Below are 18,151 nucleotides of genomic sequence, written 5' to 3'. Positions count from 1 at the left end.
TGCAAAAGTCCGCTCACCAGGGTCACACTTCCATAAAAACGGGATTTGTGGAGTGTGTTGTTCTCTAGAGGGATTCGCCCATCTTAGCTCTGCATCTCTGCAGCTCATCCAGAGTTACGGTGGGCATCTTGGCTGCTTCTCCTATTATCTCCCAGCCTGTTCTGTGTGGTGTGTTCACAGCCCGGGTTATTCACGAAAAACAAATCTCTGAGGCCTTCACAGAACAGCAGAAACTGTATTTATACACACAGGTGGACTTTATTTACTAAACGGTTCTTTCTGAAGGCATTTCAAACCCAACTTTTCAAATGTATATAGGTTTAAAAAGTAAAAAATAAAATCATGCATCAGTTTCATCTCACTTCACTATTATGAAGTGTTGAGTGTTGGTCCATCACATAATATTTGAATAAATGCACTGAAGTTTGGAAGATTTGGAAAATTTAAAAAGGCATTTTATGCAAGAAAAAAGCTTTATGGCTTAGAAGTTGATTGGTCCTCATGTCATGTTTTAGTCTTGCTGATTTTTATGCAAGTTATTCTGGCAAATAAAACTTGAAAGTTGTATTTGCCAGAATAACCAGTATTTGCCAGTTGAAAAGCTCCTGCTTTGTGGCATCTTATTTGATCAAGTTTTAGAGGATGCACAGATACAGAAAGGTGGTATGAACAAAGCTTAATCACATAAGTTGCATATCTTTTGAAACAATATTGTATAGTCACTATTATGTTTCCAGCCGAACATCATATTTCAGAGCCAGGGAACGATTTATCAGGGAACCAAAGGCTGGATCTTTACCGGAACCTTTCTGTCCCGAGCAGATGCCAAGAAACTGGAAGCAGAGAACCAGGAGCTGGACGTTGAGAGCGGGGACACACCGGAGACTAACACCTGCAATGGCTCGGCCAGCAAAAAAAACTGCAAGCACCAAAGTAAGAGAGAGCGCCTGGAGAGAGAGAGGGAGCTGCTGAAGCAACAAGAGCAGACTCCGAACCAGGAGGAGGCTGAGGCAGCTGGGGATGAAGGTGAGGGAAACGGACTGAGCAGAAACCAGAACACTGAAGACATCTAGTGGTCAGACAGGGGAACTACAACTATAGCCGTGTCAGCATTCAATGAGTGTAACAAATGAGACGTATGCCGAATTTGACTGCTGTTTTCTTTTATTATAACAGTTTTACTTAAGATGAAGGCTTCTACTGCCCGAGTACTAAAAATGCAGTAAAACAAAAGGATAAACAAAACAGGCATATATGCTAACAGCCCCCAATCCTCTGTACACTCAACTCAACTCAACTCAAACTTTATTTATAAAGCACATTTAAAACAACCCGGGTTGACCAAAGTGCTGTACAGATAAAAGATAAAAACTGAATGCTAAAATACATAAACACAATGCAAAAAGAAAAATTGAATGCAGATAAAAATATAATAGGATAAATGTTTCAATTTAAATAAAATATTAAAATAAATTATAATTTGCCAAATGTCCACCTAGACTTGATTAAAAGCCAGGGAAAAGAAATGTGTTTTTAGAGAGGATTTAAAAACCTCCAAGGAGCCTGCCGATCGAATATGCCAAGGCAAGTTATTCCAGAGTCTCGGTGCCGCTGCCATAAAGGCGCGATCACCTTTGGTTTTAAGTCTGGTTTTAGGCATGGCCAGTAGCAACTGATTAGAGGATCTCAGTGTTCTGGCTGGGACATGGATTTTTAGAAGCTCAATCAAATACTGGGGGGCTAGACCATTAAGAGCTTTAAAAACAAACAATAAAATTTTAAAATCTATTCTAAAAACAACCCGAAGCCAATGCAGCGAGGCTAGAACGGGTGATATGTGGTCACGTTTACGTGTGCCAGTAAGGAGACGGGCAGCTGCATTTTGTACCAACTGCAGACGGTGTAAAAGTGAGTGGTCCAAGCCAGCATATAATGAATTACAGTAATCTAATCTTGTATTAATAAAAGCATGGATTACAGTCTCCAGATCTCTGCGTGGCAGGTATCCTTTCACTTTTGATAAAATTCTTAACTGGTAAAAACTGTTTTTTACGACCAAATTTACACTGAAAACGGGGGAAAAAAGTGTGATCTGAAACTCAATTTCTTTAATCCAATGACGCTCTGATTATTTCCGATGCAGTCTGCGACTACTTTCATCTTATTCCTGCTTTTTTCCTCCCTGCAGGTCCGCTGTTCTTCGAGCCGGAACCTGTGGGCCTGGTGCTGGGGGTCCAGATTCAGGATCTGGTCAAGGTGTTCGAAGGGAGATCTCGCCCTGCCGTCAACTGCCTCAGCATCAGCTTCTACGAAGGCCAGATCACGTCCTTCCTGGGGCACAACGGGGCTGGAAAAACAACGACACTGTAGGCAGAAATTAAGTTGCACAGACTTTGAATTAGGAATGCCAAAACTTAACAATAAAGGTTTATTATTAGAATATCAGAATGTCATAGGAATTTATGAAACTATATATTTTCCTGTCTCTGATTCGGCTTTACAGAGGTCAGTAACTCGCACCTGTTTTATGGACTAATCCAGAGTGTTTTACTCTTTTCAGGTCCATTCTGACAGGTCTCTACCCTCCCACGTCCGGCACGGCCTACATCAACGGAAGAGACATTAAGACGGACATGGACGTCATCCGCACATCTTTGGGCATGTGCCCTCAATACAACATCCTCTTCAACCAGTGAGTTGAATCATTTGCAGTTTGTTGAAAAAATATTCATACCCCTGAAACCTTTTTTTTTTTCCTGCCTTCTTCCTTTTTATAACATACCGTAAAATATTCTGGCAACATTTTACGTGATGGACCAGCAGAGAACTGGCACATGATTGTAAAGTGGGAGGAAGGTGATGTGTGATTACTAACATGTTTAACCAAAAAGATTTGAGAAGTGTGACGTGCGTTTCTGTTGAGCCCCTTTTGTTCTGCGGCTTGCAGTCGTCATGAAGACCAAGGGAGCCATTCGTCAGGTCAGGGGTAAAGTGGTTATAAAACAGGATGCCATGCAGAGAACTGTTCAAATTCAGCTCAGGTGGGAGAGTCTGTCAACAGGATAACTATTAGTCCTGAAGTTCACAAATATGAACATTTACAGAAAAATGGCAAGCAGAAACCATTGTTGAGCGCCTCATTGGGTGTTGGCTACAAGCCATGGAGGAAGAGGTTTATTCAAAACGATCATGTTAAATGGACCACCGATCATGATGGCCTCAGCATCATGCTGTGGGGGTGCTTTTCTTTTCAGAGTTGATGGGAAGTTAGATGGATTTAAATGCAGGACGGTTCTGGACAGAGACCCTAGATTTCTGGACAGAGACCCTAGATTTCAACTCTAGGCGACAAAGACCGAACCGTATTCACGTGTTTGGATGATCTCTCCATGCAGTTTGACTGAGCATGACCCATTTTACAAAGACGATTATGCAAACATTTCCCACTGTGTAAATGTACAAAACGGCCAGAAATGTGTGCCAAAAGTCCTGCAGCTGTAAATGCGGCATGGACTCAGGGGGCCTGAAAATAAGTGCCTGCCACACTTTTCAGATTATTATTTGAATAAAGGAAAAACAACAATGCGAATACGCACTAATTTGTGATCACGTTGCATAAAATCCCAAAACCATAGTTAGAAGTTAGTGGTAACCTGACAAGAAAATGAACATTTACAGGGGGTGTGGATACTTTTGCAACGCTCTGTAACGGCTGCTTAAATCTGTCTTTTCCACACAATGTATAACGGAATAAAGCTGTAGGAGAAACTTTGCACCATCGGTGTTCTTCACAAATGACAACCAACGGTTCCTGAAATCTTGCACAGACTGAACCATTCCAGCAGCATTTTATTCTCTTTCTCTTAACTTTTCTTTTCTTTCCTTTTCTCCACAACGTCTGATTGCTGCATCCCCGTTTCAGCCTCACGGTGGAGGAGCACATCCTGTTCTACTCGCTGCTGAAGGGTAGGACTCCAGCGGAGGCTCAGGCAGAGGTGGAGAACATGCTGCTGGACCTTGGACTGCCTCACAAGCGAGACGAGGAGGCTCAGAACCTCTCAGGTCTGCCGCGCGTGTGTCTATATATATATATGGGCCACAGAAGATGTGGAAGGTCAATTGATCGAATCGCAGCTTTTACTTTATACACTCTGCACTTCACAGGCGGCATGCAAAGGAAACTGTCTGTTGCCATGGCATTTGTTGGAGGATCAAAGGTCGTCATCCTGGACGAGCCGACATCAGGAGTGGACCCCTATTCCAGAAGATCCATCTGGGATCTCCTGCTGAAGTATAGAACGGGTAAAAAAAAAACCAAAAAAAAAAACACTTGACGTTTTTTTGACGTTTGACAAATTTTGGCCAACATTTTCTCACTCGAGGTCGTTCTCAAAGCTAATCGACTCTATTAAGCTGTCGCTGAGGAATCAAACAAAGCTTTTGCAGCTTTTCCTGAGTTTGGTAGTAAACTTATCAAAGAAGAGAATTCAGTTTCAGAGCTGCGGAGGGAGAGAAGGAGGAGTAAGTGATGTAAAATTTCTTGGGGTAACAATACAAAATAAGTTAAGTTGGAAACCACATATTGACTATATCATTTCAAAGTTATCTAAAACATTGGCAGTGTTATATAAATTTAAAGGCCTTTTAAATAAAAAAAAACATTATATCTCTTGTACTGTTCATTAGTTTTGCCTTACCTGATGTACTGTATTGAAGTGTGGGGAAACACCTATAAAACTAATTTAAACCCATTGTTCATAATTCAAAAGAGAGCTATTCGAATTGTAAATAAAGCAGATTATAGAGAGCATACAAACCAATTTTTTGTACATTTAAAAACATAAAAATTTTAAGATTTGGTTGACTTTATGACTGCTCAATTTATGTACAAAGTAAAACATAATGTGTTGCCAGCACACATTCAGGGTCTGTTTTCCATCAGGGACAGTGCTTATGATCTCAGAGGGTATAAAATGTTCAGAAAACCAAAAGCAAGAACAAATGTGAAACAACATTGTATTTCTTTTGTTGGGGTTGATGTATGGAACAAATTAGATCAGGAGCTAAAAGACTGTACAACAGTAAAAAAGTTTAAAAACATATTTAAGAATAATAACATAAAAAATTATGAATCATGTTAATGCAGTTAAGAGCTTAAATACTGGGTGCGTTACCTTTTTTTTTTCGCAATATGTTATTATTGTAAAATAATACTTTTCCTAAAATCATACGTTGGTATGTATTATAAACGGTAGCCATCTTTTTATCTTTTTTTCTTTTGCATTTTAGTCCATTTCTAGTCCACCCTGCAAATTTGCTTTGCAGGGTGGGCATTATAAGCTTATTGCTTCTGCCAATACAATACTGTTTTAATTTATGTTATATGGACATATACTGTCGTTATTACATACTTGTGTGTCTGAAATAAAAAAATAATAATTAAAACCACCAGCATTTGCATGTCTGTAACTTTATTATCTGAACTGCTTGTCGCCTTGCACAGGCCGCACCGTGATTCTGTCCACGCATCACATGGACGAGGCGGACCTGCTGAGCGACCGCATCGCCATCATCTCCAAAGGACAGCTTTACTGCAGCGGGTCCCCGCTCTTCCTCAAAAACTGCTTCGGAGTGGGCTTCTATCTGACCCTCGTGCGCCGCATAAAGGACATCAGGAGACGGGAGGTGAGCGGTGTCTGCAGACGAACAGCGCTGCTTCTGCCTCTTCTGCCAGCAAGCGTGCGTTTATTGTTAAAAGCATTGTTTTCTTCTGTCTGTCAGAACGAATGCGATTGTGCGTCGGACTGCTCGTGTTCCTGCTCCATCTGCAACAAATACAAAGATCAGTCTCAGAATCAGCTGCAGCAGCTCGACAGAGTTCTGGAGGGTAAGTGTTCATTGTTCATATAAGGACATTGCCTTATATTAGCTTCCTGTTCTTGGCCTTTCCTCACCTCTGCCGTTTCAAGACTTAGTAAGCAGAAAGGTTGGTGAGAGACAGAGGAAAGATGAAGGTGTTTAACAGGGAGTTAAAACTATAAATTTTTTTAGGTTAATACATTGTTTTGAAAACTATTTATCTGATAAACAGCCCCGTCGATTTGGCTTGGTCTGAGAGGAAAAGTGAACGAATGCATCTGCAGCTTCTCCGCTCCTCTCAGGTGTATCTTCTGCTGACATTTGGGGTGCATAATCAAACTTTGTGATGGTTGGAGCTTTAAGCCTTCAAGTGATTTTATAATATTTAAAGCAAAGCCTGAGGTTATAAAGCCTCAAGCAGCGGGATGTCCTACATGATCATTATCGGGTCTGCAAAAAGATTGCAAAGCCGAATGCTTGATCCTGTGCTGAACATGTTTGCTTACGAACGTAAAAAAAAAAAAACACACACCTTGGAGAGAAAATGTGTTTTGTTGTAAAAAAAAAAAATGCATTTTTCAAATGAAGTGTACGTTTTTCTTTCACACCTGAGTAGAGCCCCTCCCCGGTAAATGATGCCAATTTACTCAAGGTCCGAATTGTGTTTCTTTTTTTTTTTAAACTTCAACATCCCTTTTAAATGAAAACTTGGAAAATAAAATAAACGAATGTTAATAATGCTATATAAGATCTTTTTGAAATAAATTAAACTGCATTAAAAAAGTGAGATGAAGTACTTGTGGAAAAGGTAAAACTTGTTGCCAAACTTTACGTGAGCAAACTGTTATTAGTTATTAGTACAGTACTGAGAGATTATTTTTTTTTAAAAGTAGGGGGCTTTTTTTATAAGCTCGTAGAAACTATGTTGCTCTGAAATGGTTTCAAAGTGAGGGAAATGTTGTCTGACTAAATTACGAACTTGCAAATACCTGAAAAAGTGGCTAGAAGGAAGACCGAATTTAGATTAGAGTTGCGTGAAGGAAGCAAAGTTATTATGAACGTATAAATCCTTAACAACAGCTAAGCCCCTATTTAACCCGTGCTTAAAGGCTACGTCCATATTGCCTGGCTTAAAAGCTGTGTTCTGAAAAATAGGAGTATAGATCGAAAAAGATTATAAAAAGATTCAGAACAGTCTTTATCTGCTTCAGAATCCTGAATGTATTTTTTAGTATACAATTATCCTTCAGCAACTGAAAAGGGAAAGAAAAATTGGAAAATAGCAAATTACCTTTTGACCCTTTCCTGCCCTTTCTAATGCCACCCGGGGCAACTGTCCATTTGGCCCACATCCAAAGCCGTATCTGAACTAAACAACCGACCTTATATTCAATGGATGGCACTCAGCCATCTTGGATTGTGAAGTTGAACTTCTTTTTGCCACTTGTAGTACTTCGTCCTCCACTAGAGGGCAGTAGACATGCATAATGGCAAAAGGTTTTAGAAACACAGTCATTTGGCATTATAAGGCTTACAACTATAACCCACATACGTGCCAGCCGCATCCTTCATTCATGTTTAAGAGACAACCTTACATTACTCTAGAGTTTTGCACATGAAGACATGTTAATAAAAATTAAATCAGACTCTTCATGCAGTTTTGATGGCTTAATTCAGATAAATTCTCTCCGTGGAGAGAAGCATCACTGCACACGGTGCATATTTCCATCGCATGACATAAGCCTTTTTTGTCCTGACAGCAGTGGTATCCACTCCGGTGACAATGCCTTCTAATGTCCTACTTTTAGACTCTGAGGGGCATGTGGGAAAATGCTAAGACTTACTGAAATAGTTTTAAAAACAGCAGGAAAAAAAAAGCACTCCAGTACACATTTGCCCTGTATTCACACCCATCAAGTAGCATTTGTGTGTAATGGTGCCAAATGTAATCTTTAAACAATTCCCATCACTGCAACTCGTGAGTCCTAAAACAAGCTCGAACAGCGCACATTATTTACAGACATTAAAAATTTAGCAGCTATATTGACACTAAAGCCTTTTTCTTTCTTATCTGCCTGAGGAGATGCTGCTTAAGATGCAACACCCTAAAGTTGTTCCAGCACAAGCTCGCTCACTTGAATAATACTGTTTGTTTTGTTTATTTACTTCTTCTTTTTTTTTTTGGCTTTTCAAGCAGCTTCTCTGCTTTTGTTCTCGTCTCAGTTTTCTGCTGCTTTGGGAAAACTTTCCTCTCAAAAAAGCTCCTAAGTCTTTAACTTTTCTGTCTTCTTAGGGGACGTCGACAGCATCACCAGTCTCATCCACCATCACGTTCCCGACGCAAAACTCATCGAGAGCATCGGGCAGGAGTTGACTTATTTGCTTCCGAATAAAGGGTTCAAACATAGAGCTTATGCCAGCCTGTTCAGAGAGCTGGAGGAGACGCTGGCTGACATGGGTCTGAGCAGCTTTGGCATCTCGGATACGTCACTGGAAGAGGTAGGGAAATATGCAGTTGAATGTTAATAGCGGATGAGCTGTATGGCCTTGAAAGATGCTGGAAATATTCTTAGTGTGAGCTTTCTGATGGGCCTACAATGCTTGACTTTTACACTCAAACTGATACCTTAAACACAGCTTTAGGTATTATACTCGAGATGTATTTGTTCAGCATACAGTGGATCTCCAAAGTCTGTTCATGTTTGTAAAAAACAAAAAAACAAAAACGGTATTATGATGTAAAAATGACTCCATGATAAATGATAAAAAAAAAGTTCTACCTTTACGGTGGCACGCATCCGTTAAAAGTCAACTTAGTCAAGCAAATCCTTTGACAATATCTTTATATAAGTGTAAAAATGTGCATGCCCTTAAACGGGTACTTTGCTAAAGGCCTTTTGATTTTGCAAAACTTGCAAACGTTCCTCAGATCTGGCAGACTGTGAGGACCTCTTGCTGTTTTCAGGCGACACTCACAGATTTTTTTTTTTTTCATTCTGAATTCTTTCTATTCCTAAGCTTTATTCTTCTTCTTTTGATGCTGATGGTTTGGATGGATGTGCTGAATCCCTGTGATGCTGAAAAGGACCCCTCTTCATTTCCAAATTGCTGGTTTTGGTTCTCTACAGACTAATCGAAAGGGTTCTGGATTGTTTCCACCTTCACTAAAGTCCCATTTCCATCTAAACATATGCCCAGCCCCCTCCCACAACTGCACAGTTACTATATTTCACTCTGGATATGGTGTTCTTTTGGTCATTTCTTTAATCTGCCATGTATTGTCTTTGTGCCAAACTTCTCTTACTCTTAGAACTGTGGTCTAGAAGACCCAGGTTGGATTCATGAGGAAATGACACATTAAGACCACCCTTTTACACTGCAAAAAGGGAACAAAAAGTAAGTCAAGTTTTCTTGAAATTAATGTATTTTTCCTGGATTTAAGCAGGTAAATCCCTCTATTTGCCAATGGAGTGAGTATATTTACCCCTAAAATAAGATAATTAGATATCCTGCACTAGCAATAAGATGATAGAGATGGAATGTTCCTATTTTAAGTGGAATAATCTTATTCCATTGGCAAATAGTCTTATTTAGTTGCTTAAATCAAGGGAAAATACATTAATTTCAAGAAAATTTGACTTACTTCTTGCAGTGCAAAGGGGTTAAAATAGAACGTCGCGTTTCTTTTTTAACTTCCAGAGCCACTCTGGACTGACACAAACTGCACCAGAGACACCAAGACCAGACTTAGTGCAGGTTAAGCAAAACCTCTCCCTATCTAGAGGGACCTGTCATCACGTCACATGAAATTTCAACACAGTAGGCAACCCAGGCCTCCACAAAGCAGCCCACACACTGCCAACCGGCAGAGAAAGCGTCTCCCGTTCTAGCTTTATACTCCGCTCTTCAAGGTCGGAGTACAGTCAGCCGTGCCCTCCCGTCTGCACGAAGCCGACGCCACTAAAAATATATGTAGAAAACGTTAGCTCAGTGGAAGGAGGACTCACTGAGGAGCAGACATTGCTGCGTATAGCAGTTTTTCCCAGGTAAAACTGCATCGGATATATGGCACATTAAAGGTGGGAACATTTTTCAAATGGTTTAGCATTTTCTAATTTTTTTTTTAAATCACAAAAAGAGATCCCCTGCAGCTTTAAGCTTAATACACCTAAACTGACCGAACACATTTCTGATAGGTTAATCAAAATTGAGTCCTGTGAAGATGATGATTTAACGTTTCTGACTTACCTGGACTGAAACCTTGAATTTATTTCCAAGGACCAACTCCCCAAGTGATCTCTCAGATCTCTCAGAAACCTTAAACCAATTTATTGGACTTTATTTGTGCTTAGTCATGCTTTTCCTGCCTATCCACGTATAATAGCAGGAATATTCCGACGTGCCACTCTAGATCTAAATTCAAATGGTAATATTCTCTCAGATATTTAACAGGGAACTTGTATTTGATGCCTGTACTTGAAATGTTTTGAAAGTTAAAGAATGATCTTCTTTTTTTTTTTTTTTTCTTTCCTCAGATATTTCTAAAGGTCACAGCAGATGGAGAAGCAGCAAATAACGCCACCACTGCAGGTAAATGCCACCACTGATATTCTGCTTGGCCTTTTCCTGGTATTAAATTCCTGACCCACTGATCTTCTCTCCAGCCTGCTCTTAATCCGTCCTCCAAACCTACATTTTTAATATCGATACAAACGTGCATCTCGTAGCGGAACGATGCAGATGCGACCCAAAATGTTGCCAACGGTAGCTTTGGTAGAACGTGCAGGTGTTGTTGTTTGTAACCCTGCGGTTTGTGTGTATGTGTTTGTGTTTGTGTGTGTTTTCTCCCACCTCTAGAACAGTGGATGTTACAGGGAAGACAAAGTGGCAGCAAAGTTGGTGTAGGCGAAGACGAAGGTCAGAGAGAGAGAGAGAGAGGGGGGGGTGCTTTGAACAGAGCTTCAATACAAATGCAGTTCTTCTCTTTTTCCTGTTGAACCTACTGGACCTGGGTTATTCAGATACCATGTTTTATTATCAATTAAGTTTTGCATTTCTAATTTCAGTGCAGTCACACGAAGTATGTATATCAAATGAAATAACGTTGAACCCCTTTCTGCATAAAATGACCCAGTTCTAAGGGTTTCAGGTCTTACATTAAAAACGTAGCAGCTGCTACTCTTTGCATGCTCTTTTCTAGCTGCATAGGCTTTACAAATGTAGCCTAATGTCACTTTTGTAGCTGTCTGACATAAAGATCACCATCTGATTCGACACAGAGTGTTTTTTGATAAAAGCTCTGTGCCTGAAAATGGGTTTTTTCCTTCATGAGCGTCTTCATGCTAAAGCTCCGCGTTTGCTTTCCATGTTTACGGCAGAAAACGACGGTGTAAATGGGACAGCGTCTGACAGCAGGGCAGGGAAGGGCTCCAGACAGGTGAAGGGTGCTGCGCTGATCCTGAAGCAGCTCCACGCTTTGCTGGTGAAGAGATTCCATCACGCCACCAGGAGCAGGAAAGACTTCATGGCTCAGGTACCGCCGCAGATGCAACGATGTGCGGCTAAGAGGAGGCGGCTAGGCTTTGTGCTGATGACGCATGCAGGCGTTACAGTTCTGTGTTTCAAATTCTTTCAACATACATACACTGCATCTAGAAATAGGAAATACCCGGAAGGAGAAATGCTTACCTTTTTATTTTTCCAATAATTTTCAATGCTCAGCAGGATTTAACCCTCATTTCAATATGCGACTGTGGTTTCAGATTGTGCTTCCTGCCACGTTTGTCCTCGTCTCTCTGATTTTCACGCTGATTGTCCCGCCGTTTGGAGAATATCCTAGTCTGACCCTGACACCCTGGATGTATGGACAACAGTTCACCTTCTTCAGGTCAGAAAATGCCTTGCCAAAGTATCCATGCTCCTCACTTCCACAATTTGTCACGCTAACAACCATAAACTTCAAAGCAAAGTTATTAGGATTTCGTGCGATAGACCCGTGGCCCCCAATTCCGGTCCTCTAGGGCCGGTGTCCTGCAGCTTTTAGACGTGTCCCTGGACCAACACAGCTGAAATCAATTAATAAAAGTTGCAGGACTCCGGCCCTCGAGCACCGGAACTGAGGACCACGGTTGTAGACCAACACAAGGCACTGCTTAATTCTGAAATGAAAGGAAAACAATGCGTGTTTTTCAAAATGAGTTACAAATAGGATTCTGAAAAGAGCTGCATGCCTTCAGTACCCGTGAGTCAATACTTTGAGGGACCTAATTTATCTGGATCTACAGCTGCAAGTCTTCGGGGGGTATGTCTCTACCAGGTCTGGACTTTGACTAGACCATTCTGACTTTTTGATTTAATCCTAGCATTGCAGCTCTGGATGTACATTATGTTTAGTGTTGATGTTGATGAGACTGAACCTCCAGCTCAGTCTCATCTTTTACAGGTTTTCTTCCAGCACCACCTCTATATTTCACTGTGGACATGTTGTGTTAAGGTTAATGTTTTTGATGTGGGCCAAAGGTTACGTTTTAGTGTCATCTTACCAAAGCATCTTTTTCCAGATGGCTTTCTTCTTGCCAGTCTTCCATAACTTTAAATTAAACAGATACATTTGCATAAACCAACACACTACAAATCCCATTTTATATAATCTAAATGTAATTTATTTTTTATACATAAAATTGCAAATAAAAGCTCACTAATATAGGTAGTTTATTGAGCAGAAAAGATTTACATCTTTCCTTCAGTGAGCCAGCAAGGCCAACCAACACTAGATGGTCGCACACTACCCGGCAGAACGTGTGCATTTCCAGTATTTTGATTGGACGATCTGAGCTTGGGGCCAGAGGATTTGTGCCCCACGGCTGTCTGCTGAAAGCTTGTTGGGCATGCGCACTCTGATTACAGATGTTCATAATTTAAACAAAAGTTGGTGGGCCAGCCCCAACATCAAGGCACCTCAAGAGGATTTAGCCTAGTGAGGTTATCAGTATCCTGGCAGACTTAGATGTATAGAAACAGATGTTTATAAGAGAATTTTATTGGTAAGGGAATCTGTCTTTTTCACAATATTGCTCTATAAAGAACAATCTTTTCTCACTCTTTATTGTAAACACTGAGCTCCACAGCGACATCTGATGGGGCCTGGCCCCACTGTCCCCAAATGCAGACACATGGTTTTCAGTTGTTTATCTGTAAAACAACTGAAAATCATGTGTCATTTTCTTTCCATTTTCTAAATATTCACTGCTTTGTGTTAGTCTGTTACTAAACGCCACAATGAAATACAGTGAAGTTTGTGATAGTGTAAACGATTGGGGAAAAAGTTGACAGTATGTGTGAATACTATTCACAGGTAGGGTAATTGTCCTCTCAGTCTCATCAACATGAATGTAATCTCTTATTTTTGCCGCCGTTTTTAGCAACGAGCGTCCGTTTGACCCCAGAATGAAACACTTCACAGATCGCCTGTTGGGCCTGCCGGGCCTCGGCACACGATGCATGCAGGGAGAACTGTTAGGGTGAGTATCAAGACAGCACGGCAAGAAGCAAATGTGCTGCTGGATCTTACCTCATTTCACTTCCATCCTTGGCTTTTAAACAAATTGCACTAAAAACAAATGAGCACCGTTTTGTTTTTCTATGCATTTATGCAGAAACTCATTTGCAAACCCGTCTTAAGGAAATTTGAGATGCCTGTCCTCTTCGTCTCTTTTTGGTCAAGGATGCAATGCAACACCAGTGCCTCAGATTGGGAGCAACCTGACGTCTCGCCCGTAGTCCAGAACATCTTACAGAGCCCAGAATGGAACCAGCGCAACCCGTCGCCTACCTGCCAGTGCAGCGCCGGGAAGAAGCTGACCATGATGCCCATCTGTCCCGCGGGGGCGGGAGGTTTGCCCCCACCTCAGCGGGTGCAGGCCACGGGAGACATCATGCTAGATCTGACCGAGCGGAACATTTCCGACTATCTGGTCAAAACCTACCCCGGTCTCATCAGAACCAGGCAGGTTGGACTGGAAGATGAGAGAAAAACCGTCCTTTAGAAAAGACACACAGGAGCTGTTTCATAATTTTTTACCTTATTACTGAATTTTCTTCTTATTAACCTTCATTTTGCAGCTTAAAGAGCAAATACTGGGTAAATGAACAAAGGTAATTTACATTTTCTTTCTAGTCTCACTCTGTATCTGGCAGTGGGCATTTCCCTCCTGTTTTTCTCAGGCGTGAATCTTTTCTGTAATCAGGTATGGAGGCATCTCCGTGGGAGGACAACTTCCCATCCTCGATGTGGAGCCCAAAGACATCCAGAACGTTTTCCGTCAGCTGGGACGGATGCTCAACATAACAGGGGTAATTCTTTCGCGGCTTTCACCTCTTTGTGAGCATAAACCGCCTGATCAGCTCAGACTGAGCTCCCGTGTTCACAGGGTCAGTACTGCAGACTTGCCCTCGGTGAGATTGGTACGTTCTTACGCTTCATGGAGAGTGAATTCAATGTGAAGGTAAGGAGTTTGAACACGAAGAAAGTTTGTGTGCACCCGCTTTACGTCGTATGAAAGTTGTGTCGTGGGAAATGTATTAAAGTACCTCTCCGTTCCTCGGCCAGGTATGGTATAATAACAAAGGCTGGCACGCCATGGTGGCCTTTATGAATGTGGCCAACAACGCCATTCTGCGAGCCTTCCTCCCTTCATTCGCCAGACCTGCTGAGTACGGCATCACCGCCATCAACCACCCCCTGAATCTCACCAAAGAGCAGCTTTCCGAAGTCACTGTGTGAGCACGGCTCTACCTTTTATCTTTCTTGTTTATATTGACAGGATGAGAAACTTTTAGTCCCTGTAGTTAAAGCTCACATTTGTTTGTGACGTGTGTAATCTGAGTAAACAGTGGCATCCAGAATCGTTGGCAACCCTGATGAGAAGATGTTTAAAAAGCGTTAAGAGAAATGAATTCGAAATGCTGTGGAATATTCCAACTCCGAACAATTACAATAATGTCTGTTAGAGTTTATGCGGTCGGGAAATCGTCCTGTTATGGCTTTCCAGAGTCACCTTTGGCCAAAAGAAGAGCACTGGGTCTGGAATGTCCAAATCCCGGGCTCCCTCTGGTTGCTCTCTTCTCTTCAGGTTTCCAATGGGGTTCATGTCGGGGCGAAAATCGGGCTAAAAACTGTGCCATGTGAACCAGCCTTAAGAGAAACAGGTCTTTCTATCACATGATATTTCTACCCCAGGGAAGCAGAAGTTATGGATTAGTAATGAAAATTTACTAGACGGTGTTTCCAACGTATAAAATTAAATCAAATCAAATAATAAAAAAGGGTCTTTCATTGCTTTTCACAGAATAAGTTAGGGGTGCCAACACCTGTCTCCAGGGATTTGTTAAGAATTATTGCGAATTAAGGGATCTTCCCCTAAGCTCATTACTCAAAGTAAATGTAGAATTTTCCTTATTTTCTTCCCCAGTACAGCCATAAAAGATGAGCGTTTATTTCAAAGCATTTTATGCATTTTTGGAAGCTGTGCTACTGATTGGTGCATATACAGTAAATTTGTCGGAGTAAGATTTACTCAAATTGAAGAAAATTGACTCAAAAAGGGCAACCACTCAAAAACGAATTCTTCAATCTGAGTAAATTTAACTCAGACAAATTTACTGAATATTCCAGCCAAACATAGTCTAGCAGCGACAGGGACAGTTTTCTGACATGTTTGCATGTTTTAAACCTTTAGGCTTCTTAGGCATCCCAAGCAAACACAAAAAAAAAAAAAGAAGTTTGCGGGGTACTGATTTTTATCTCCTTTGTCTCTGCAGGTTGACCACTTCGGTGGATGCCGTTGTAGCGATCTGTGTCATTTTCGCCATGTCCTTCATCCCCGCCAGCTTCGTCCTCTACCTCATTCAGGAGCGAGTGACCAAAGCCAAGCACCTGCAGTTTGTCAGTGGAGTGAATCCTTTTGTGTACTGGGTGGCCAACTTCTTCTGGGACATGGTGAGCAAGCTCAGGATTCAGAAATAAAACTGATCCCAAATGTGTTTTTTTTATGTACAGTATTATTTTTAAGTGCCAGTCTTAATAGGAAGTTAAATCTTAAAGAAAAGGTATGGACGTATCATCATTACTATCCAGTCTCTTTGTCACTGTTCTCTCTCAGATGAACTACGTTGTCAGCACTGCAATGGTGGTTGGCATCTTCATGGCTTTTGATAAAAAGTGTTACACATCACAAGCCAACCTCCCAGCATTGATAGCCCTTCTTCTTCTTTATGGGTAAGCTGCTGATTTTCCATGTAGCTTAGTTTAATACTGAAAATGTTTTAAAAGCATTTTGAAATAAAGTGTCTCTGGAATGGATAGTTTGGGGACTGCCAGTCTGCCTCAGCTGAATGTCAGTTGCATTTATAAAGACAATTAAATGCCTCATCGCTTGAGAGACTAAAAAACAAACTAGTTTTTACAAGCAGGAAAATCAGATAAAAATCGCAGATGATAGCGAAGGTAAAAAAAAACACCCCGTAAATGGCACGCATGGTTTTTAGATTGTGTTCAGACTTTTTGCCCATCATCAAGAAGAGTGTTGAAAGGTATGGCAGGTATGGATTTAACAGGATCTGTGGGGAACAACAGACTTTTGCTACTGACAGATTACACATAAAACCCAATAAAGATAAAGATTTTTCATACCTGATAAACTTTATGCTCACAGACAGCAGCTGAAGCCGTCTCTCTGATCTGGCTCTTTATGCCTCGTTCATGCTATCTGTTGTCGCCATGCCACGGTTTACATTTTGCTCGCATCTCTGAACTGTGAGTTGTTCCTTGCCTTATATGCCGTGTTCCCATCCCGTGATACTCCTGGGGTAAAAATGATTTCCAGCGCTGGCTGGAGAAAAAAAAAAATCTCTCCTCTTTGCCTACATGCAAATGTTTTTTTTTTTTTTTTTTTTTTTTTTTAAATACTCACCTGTACACTGTGACTTTCTCCTGCATTGTTTACATTTCAATTGCTTTACTTTTAAATCAGTGCTGCACCTTATACTGCATTTTAAATCTACTGTAATTCACAACCTGTATTCTTGCACAAATGCCCTTTGCACAATCTATTCTGCACATACAAATGGTTTTTAAAAAATACTCACCTGTACACTGTGACTTCTCCTGCATTGTCTACATTTAAATTGTTTACTTTTAAATCACTGCTGCACCCTTATACTGTAAATAATTTTTTACTGCAATTTACAAGCTGTATGCAACGAAATTTCGTTCTGTCCGCACTCTGTGCATACAAAATGACAAAGTTGTCTAAGTCTAAGTCTGTTTAATTCAACAGACCTCGCCTGCATAGATGATCTATGTAGCAGAAGGGCGTTCATCCTTTTTTGTGTTATCAGTGAGGGGCTACACATCTGTTTAGCATGTTAATGACTGCTTTTATCATACTTCTCAAACTCCTCTGCTTTCAGGTGGTCGGTGACGCCCATGATGTACCCCATGTCCTACATATTCAATATCCCGAGTACCGCATACGTGTCTCTGTCCTGCATCAATCTGTTCATTGGCATCAACAGCAGCGCCGTCACGTTCATCCTGGAGCTCTTTGAAAACAACCGGGTAAGGACACCTCGAGTATACCCAAAAACGGTTTAACCCGGACTCTTCCTAAATGTGGCAACCTTCTAGCAAATATACTGATTATTCTGAGGTGAGCGTAGGTGATTTACTCTAACGAAGAACCAATCGTGCTCAGACTCCATTAACTCCAGCGGCACAGGCTTAATGTCGCGAGAAATGAATCTTTAACAAGAAAGCTAATGACTAATGGTGGCATACTTAGAAACAAGTAGCGGGTTTGTTGAGAGAGCAGTTAGGAAATTGTTCAGTGTAACTCAAGATAGAAGGCTCAGAAAGCGTTAGGCAACACAAAAATAAACGAAGAAACAATAAATCATGAATAACGCAACAAACTAAAATAAAACACAGACTGTGTCGCAGCTAATTTTGTGAAGGTGCATCCGACGCATCTACAGTTCGGGTCAGAAGTAAACCTTGGTTGGGCTTTTAATGAGTTATTTGAACCATTCTTTTTCAGGCTAAACTTCCAAACCACAACAATTATTTCTTTATGTTATCAGACCTTGTACCACTGGCTGTGAAACACGCCCTCAGCATCATGGTACCCCCACCTTGCTTGACAGTTTCTAACGTGTTCTTACCCAACCTGTGTTCATATCGGGGTCTAATATGGATTTCCCCCTGCCAGGATGGTGGGTCTACACTTACAATAGG

General features: G+C 41.1%; 1 protein-coding gene across 2 annotated transcripts in view; it reads left to right on the top strand.

Moving 5' to 3' along the window:
* Positions 1-18,151, top strand: part of abca4b (ATP-binding cassette, sub-family A (ABC1), member 4b) — a gene marked incomplete in the record, with an annotated part of 61,466 nt that overhangs the window by 28,570 nt on the left and 14,745 nt on the right. The window contains 21 exon segments of one of the 2 annotated variants that reach the window (XM_036138459.1): positions 823-1,026; positions 2,189-2,366; positions 2,561-2,692; positions 3,923-4,062; positions 4,165-4,302; positions 5,504-5,685; positions 5,782-5,887; positions 8,153-8,358; positions 10,395-10,449; positions 10,717-10,776; positions 11,238-11,392; positions 11,622-11,746; positions 13,281-13,379; positions 13,583-13,864; positions 13,981-14,013; positions 14,106-14,211; positions 14,289-14,363; positions 14,468-14,637; positions 15,679-15,856; positions 16,020-16,135; positions 17,329-17,476. In XM_036138459.1, the coding sequence (XP_035994352.1) occupies positions 823-1,026; positions 2,189-2,366; positions 2,561-2,692; positions 3,923-4,062; positions 4,165-4,302; positions 5,504-5,685; positions 5,782-5,887; positions 8,153-8,358; positions 10,395-10,449; positions 10,717-10,776; positions 11,238-11,392; positions 11,622-11,746; positions 13,281-13,379; positions 13,583-13,864; positions 13,981-14,013; positions 14,106-14,211; positions 14,289-14,363; positions 14,468-14,637; positions 15,679-15,856; positions 16,020-16,135; positions 17,329-17,476 (2,888 nt within the window). 2 annotated transcript variants of the gene reach the window in all.

Source organism: Fundulus heteroclitus, chromosome 6 (assembly GCF_011125445.2).
Source record: "Fundulus heteroclitus isolate FHET01 chromosome 6, MU-UCD_Fhet_4.1, whole genome shotgun sequence".
In the NCBI taxonomy this organism is placed as follows: domain Eukaryota; kingdom Metazoa; phylum Chordata; class Actinopteri; order Cyprinodontiformes; family Fundulidae; genus Fundulus; species Fundulus heteroclitus.
This window is presented reverse-complemented; position numbering and strand designations above follow the sequence as displayed.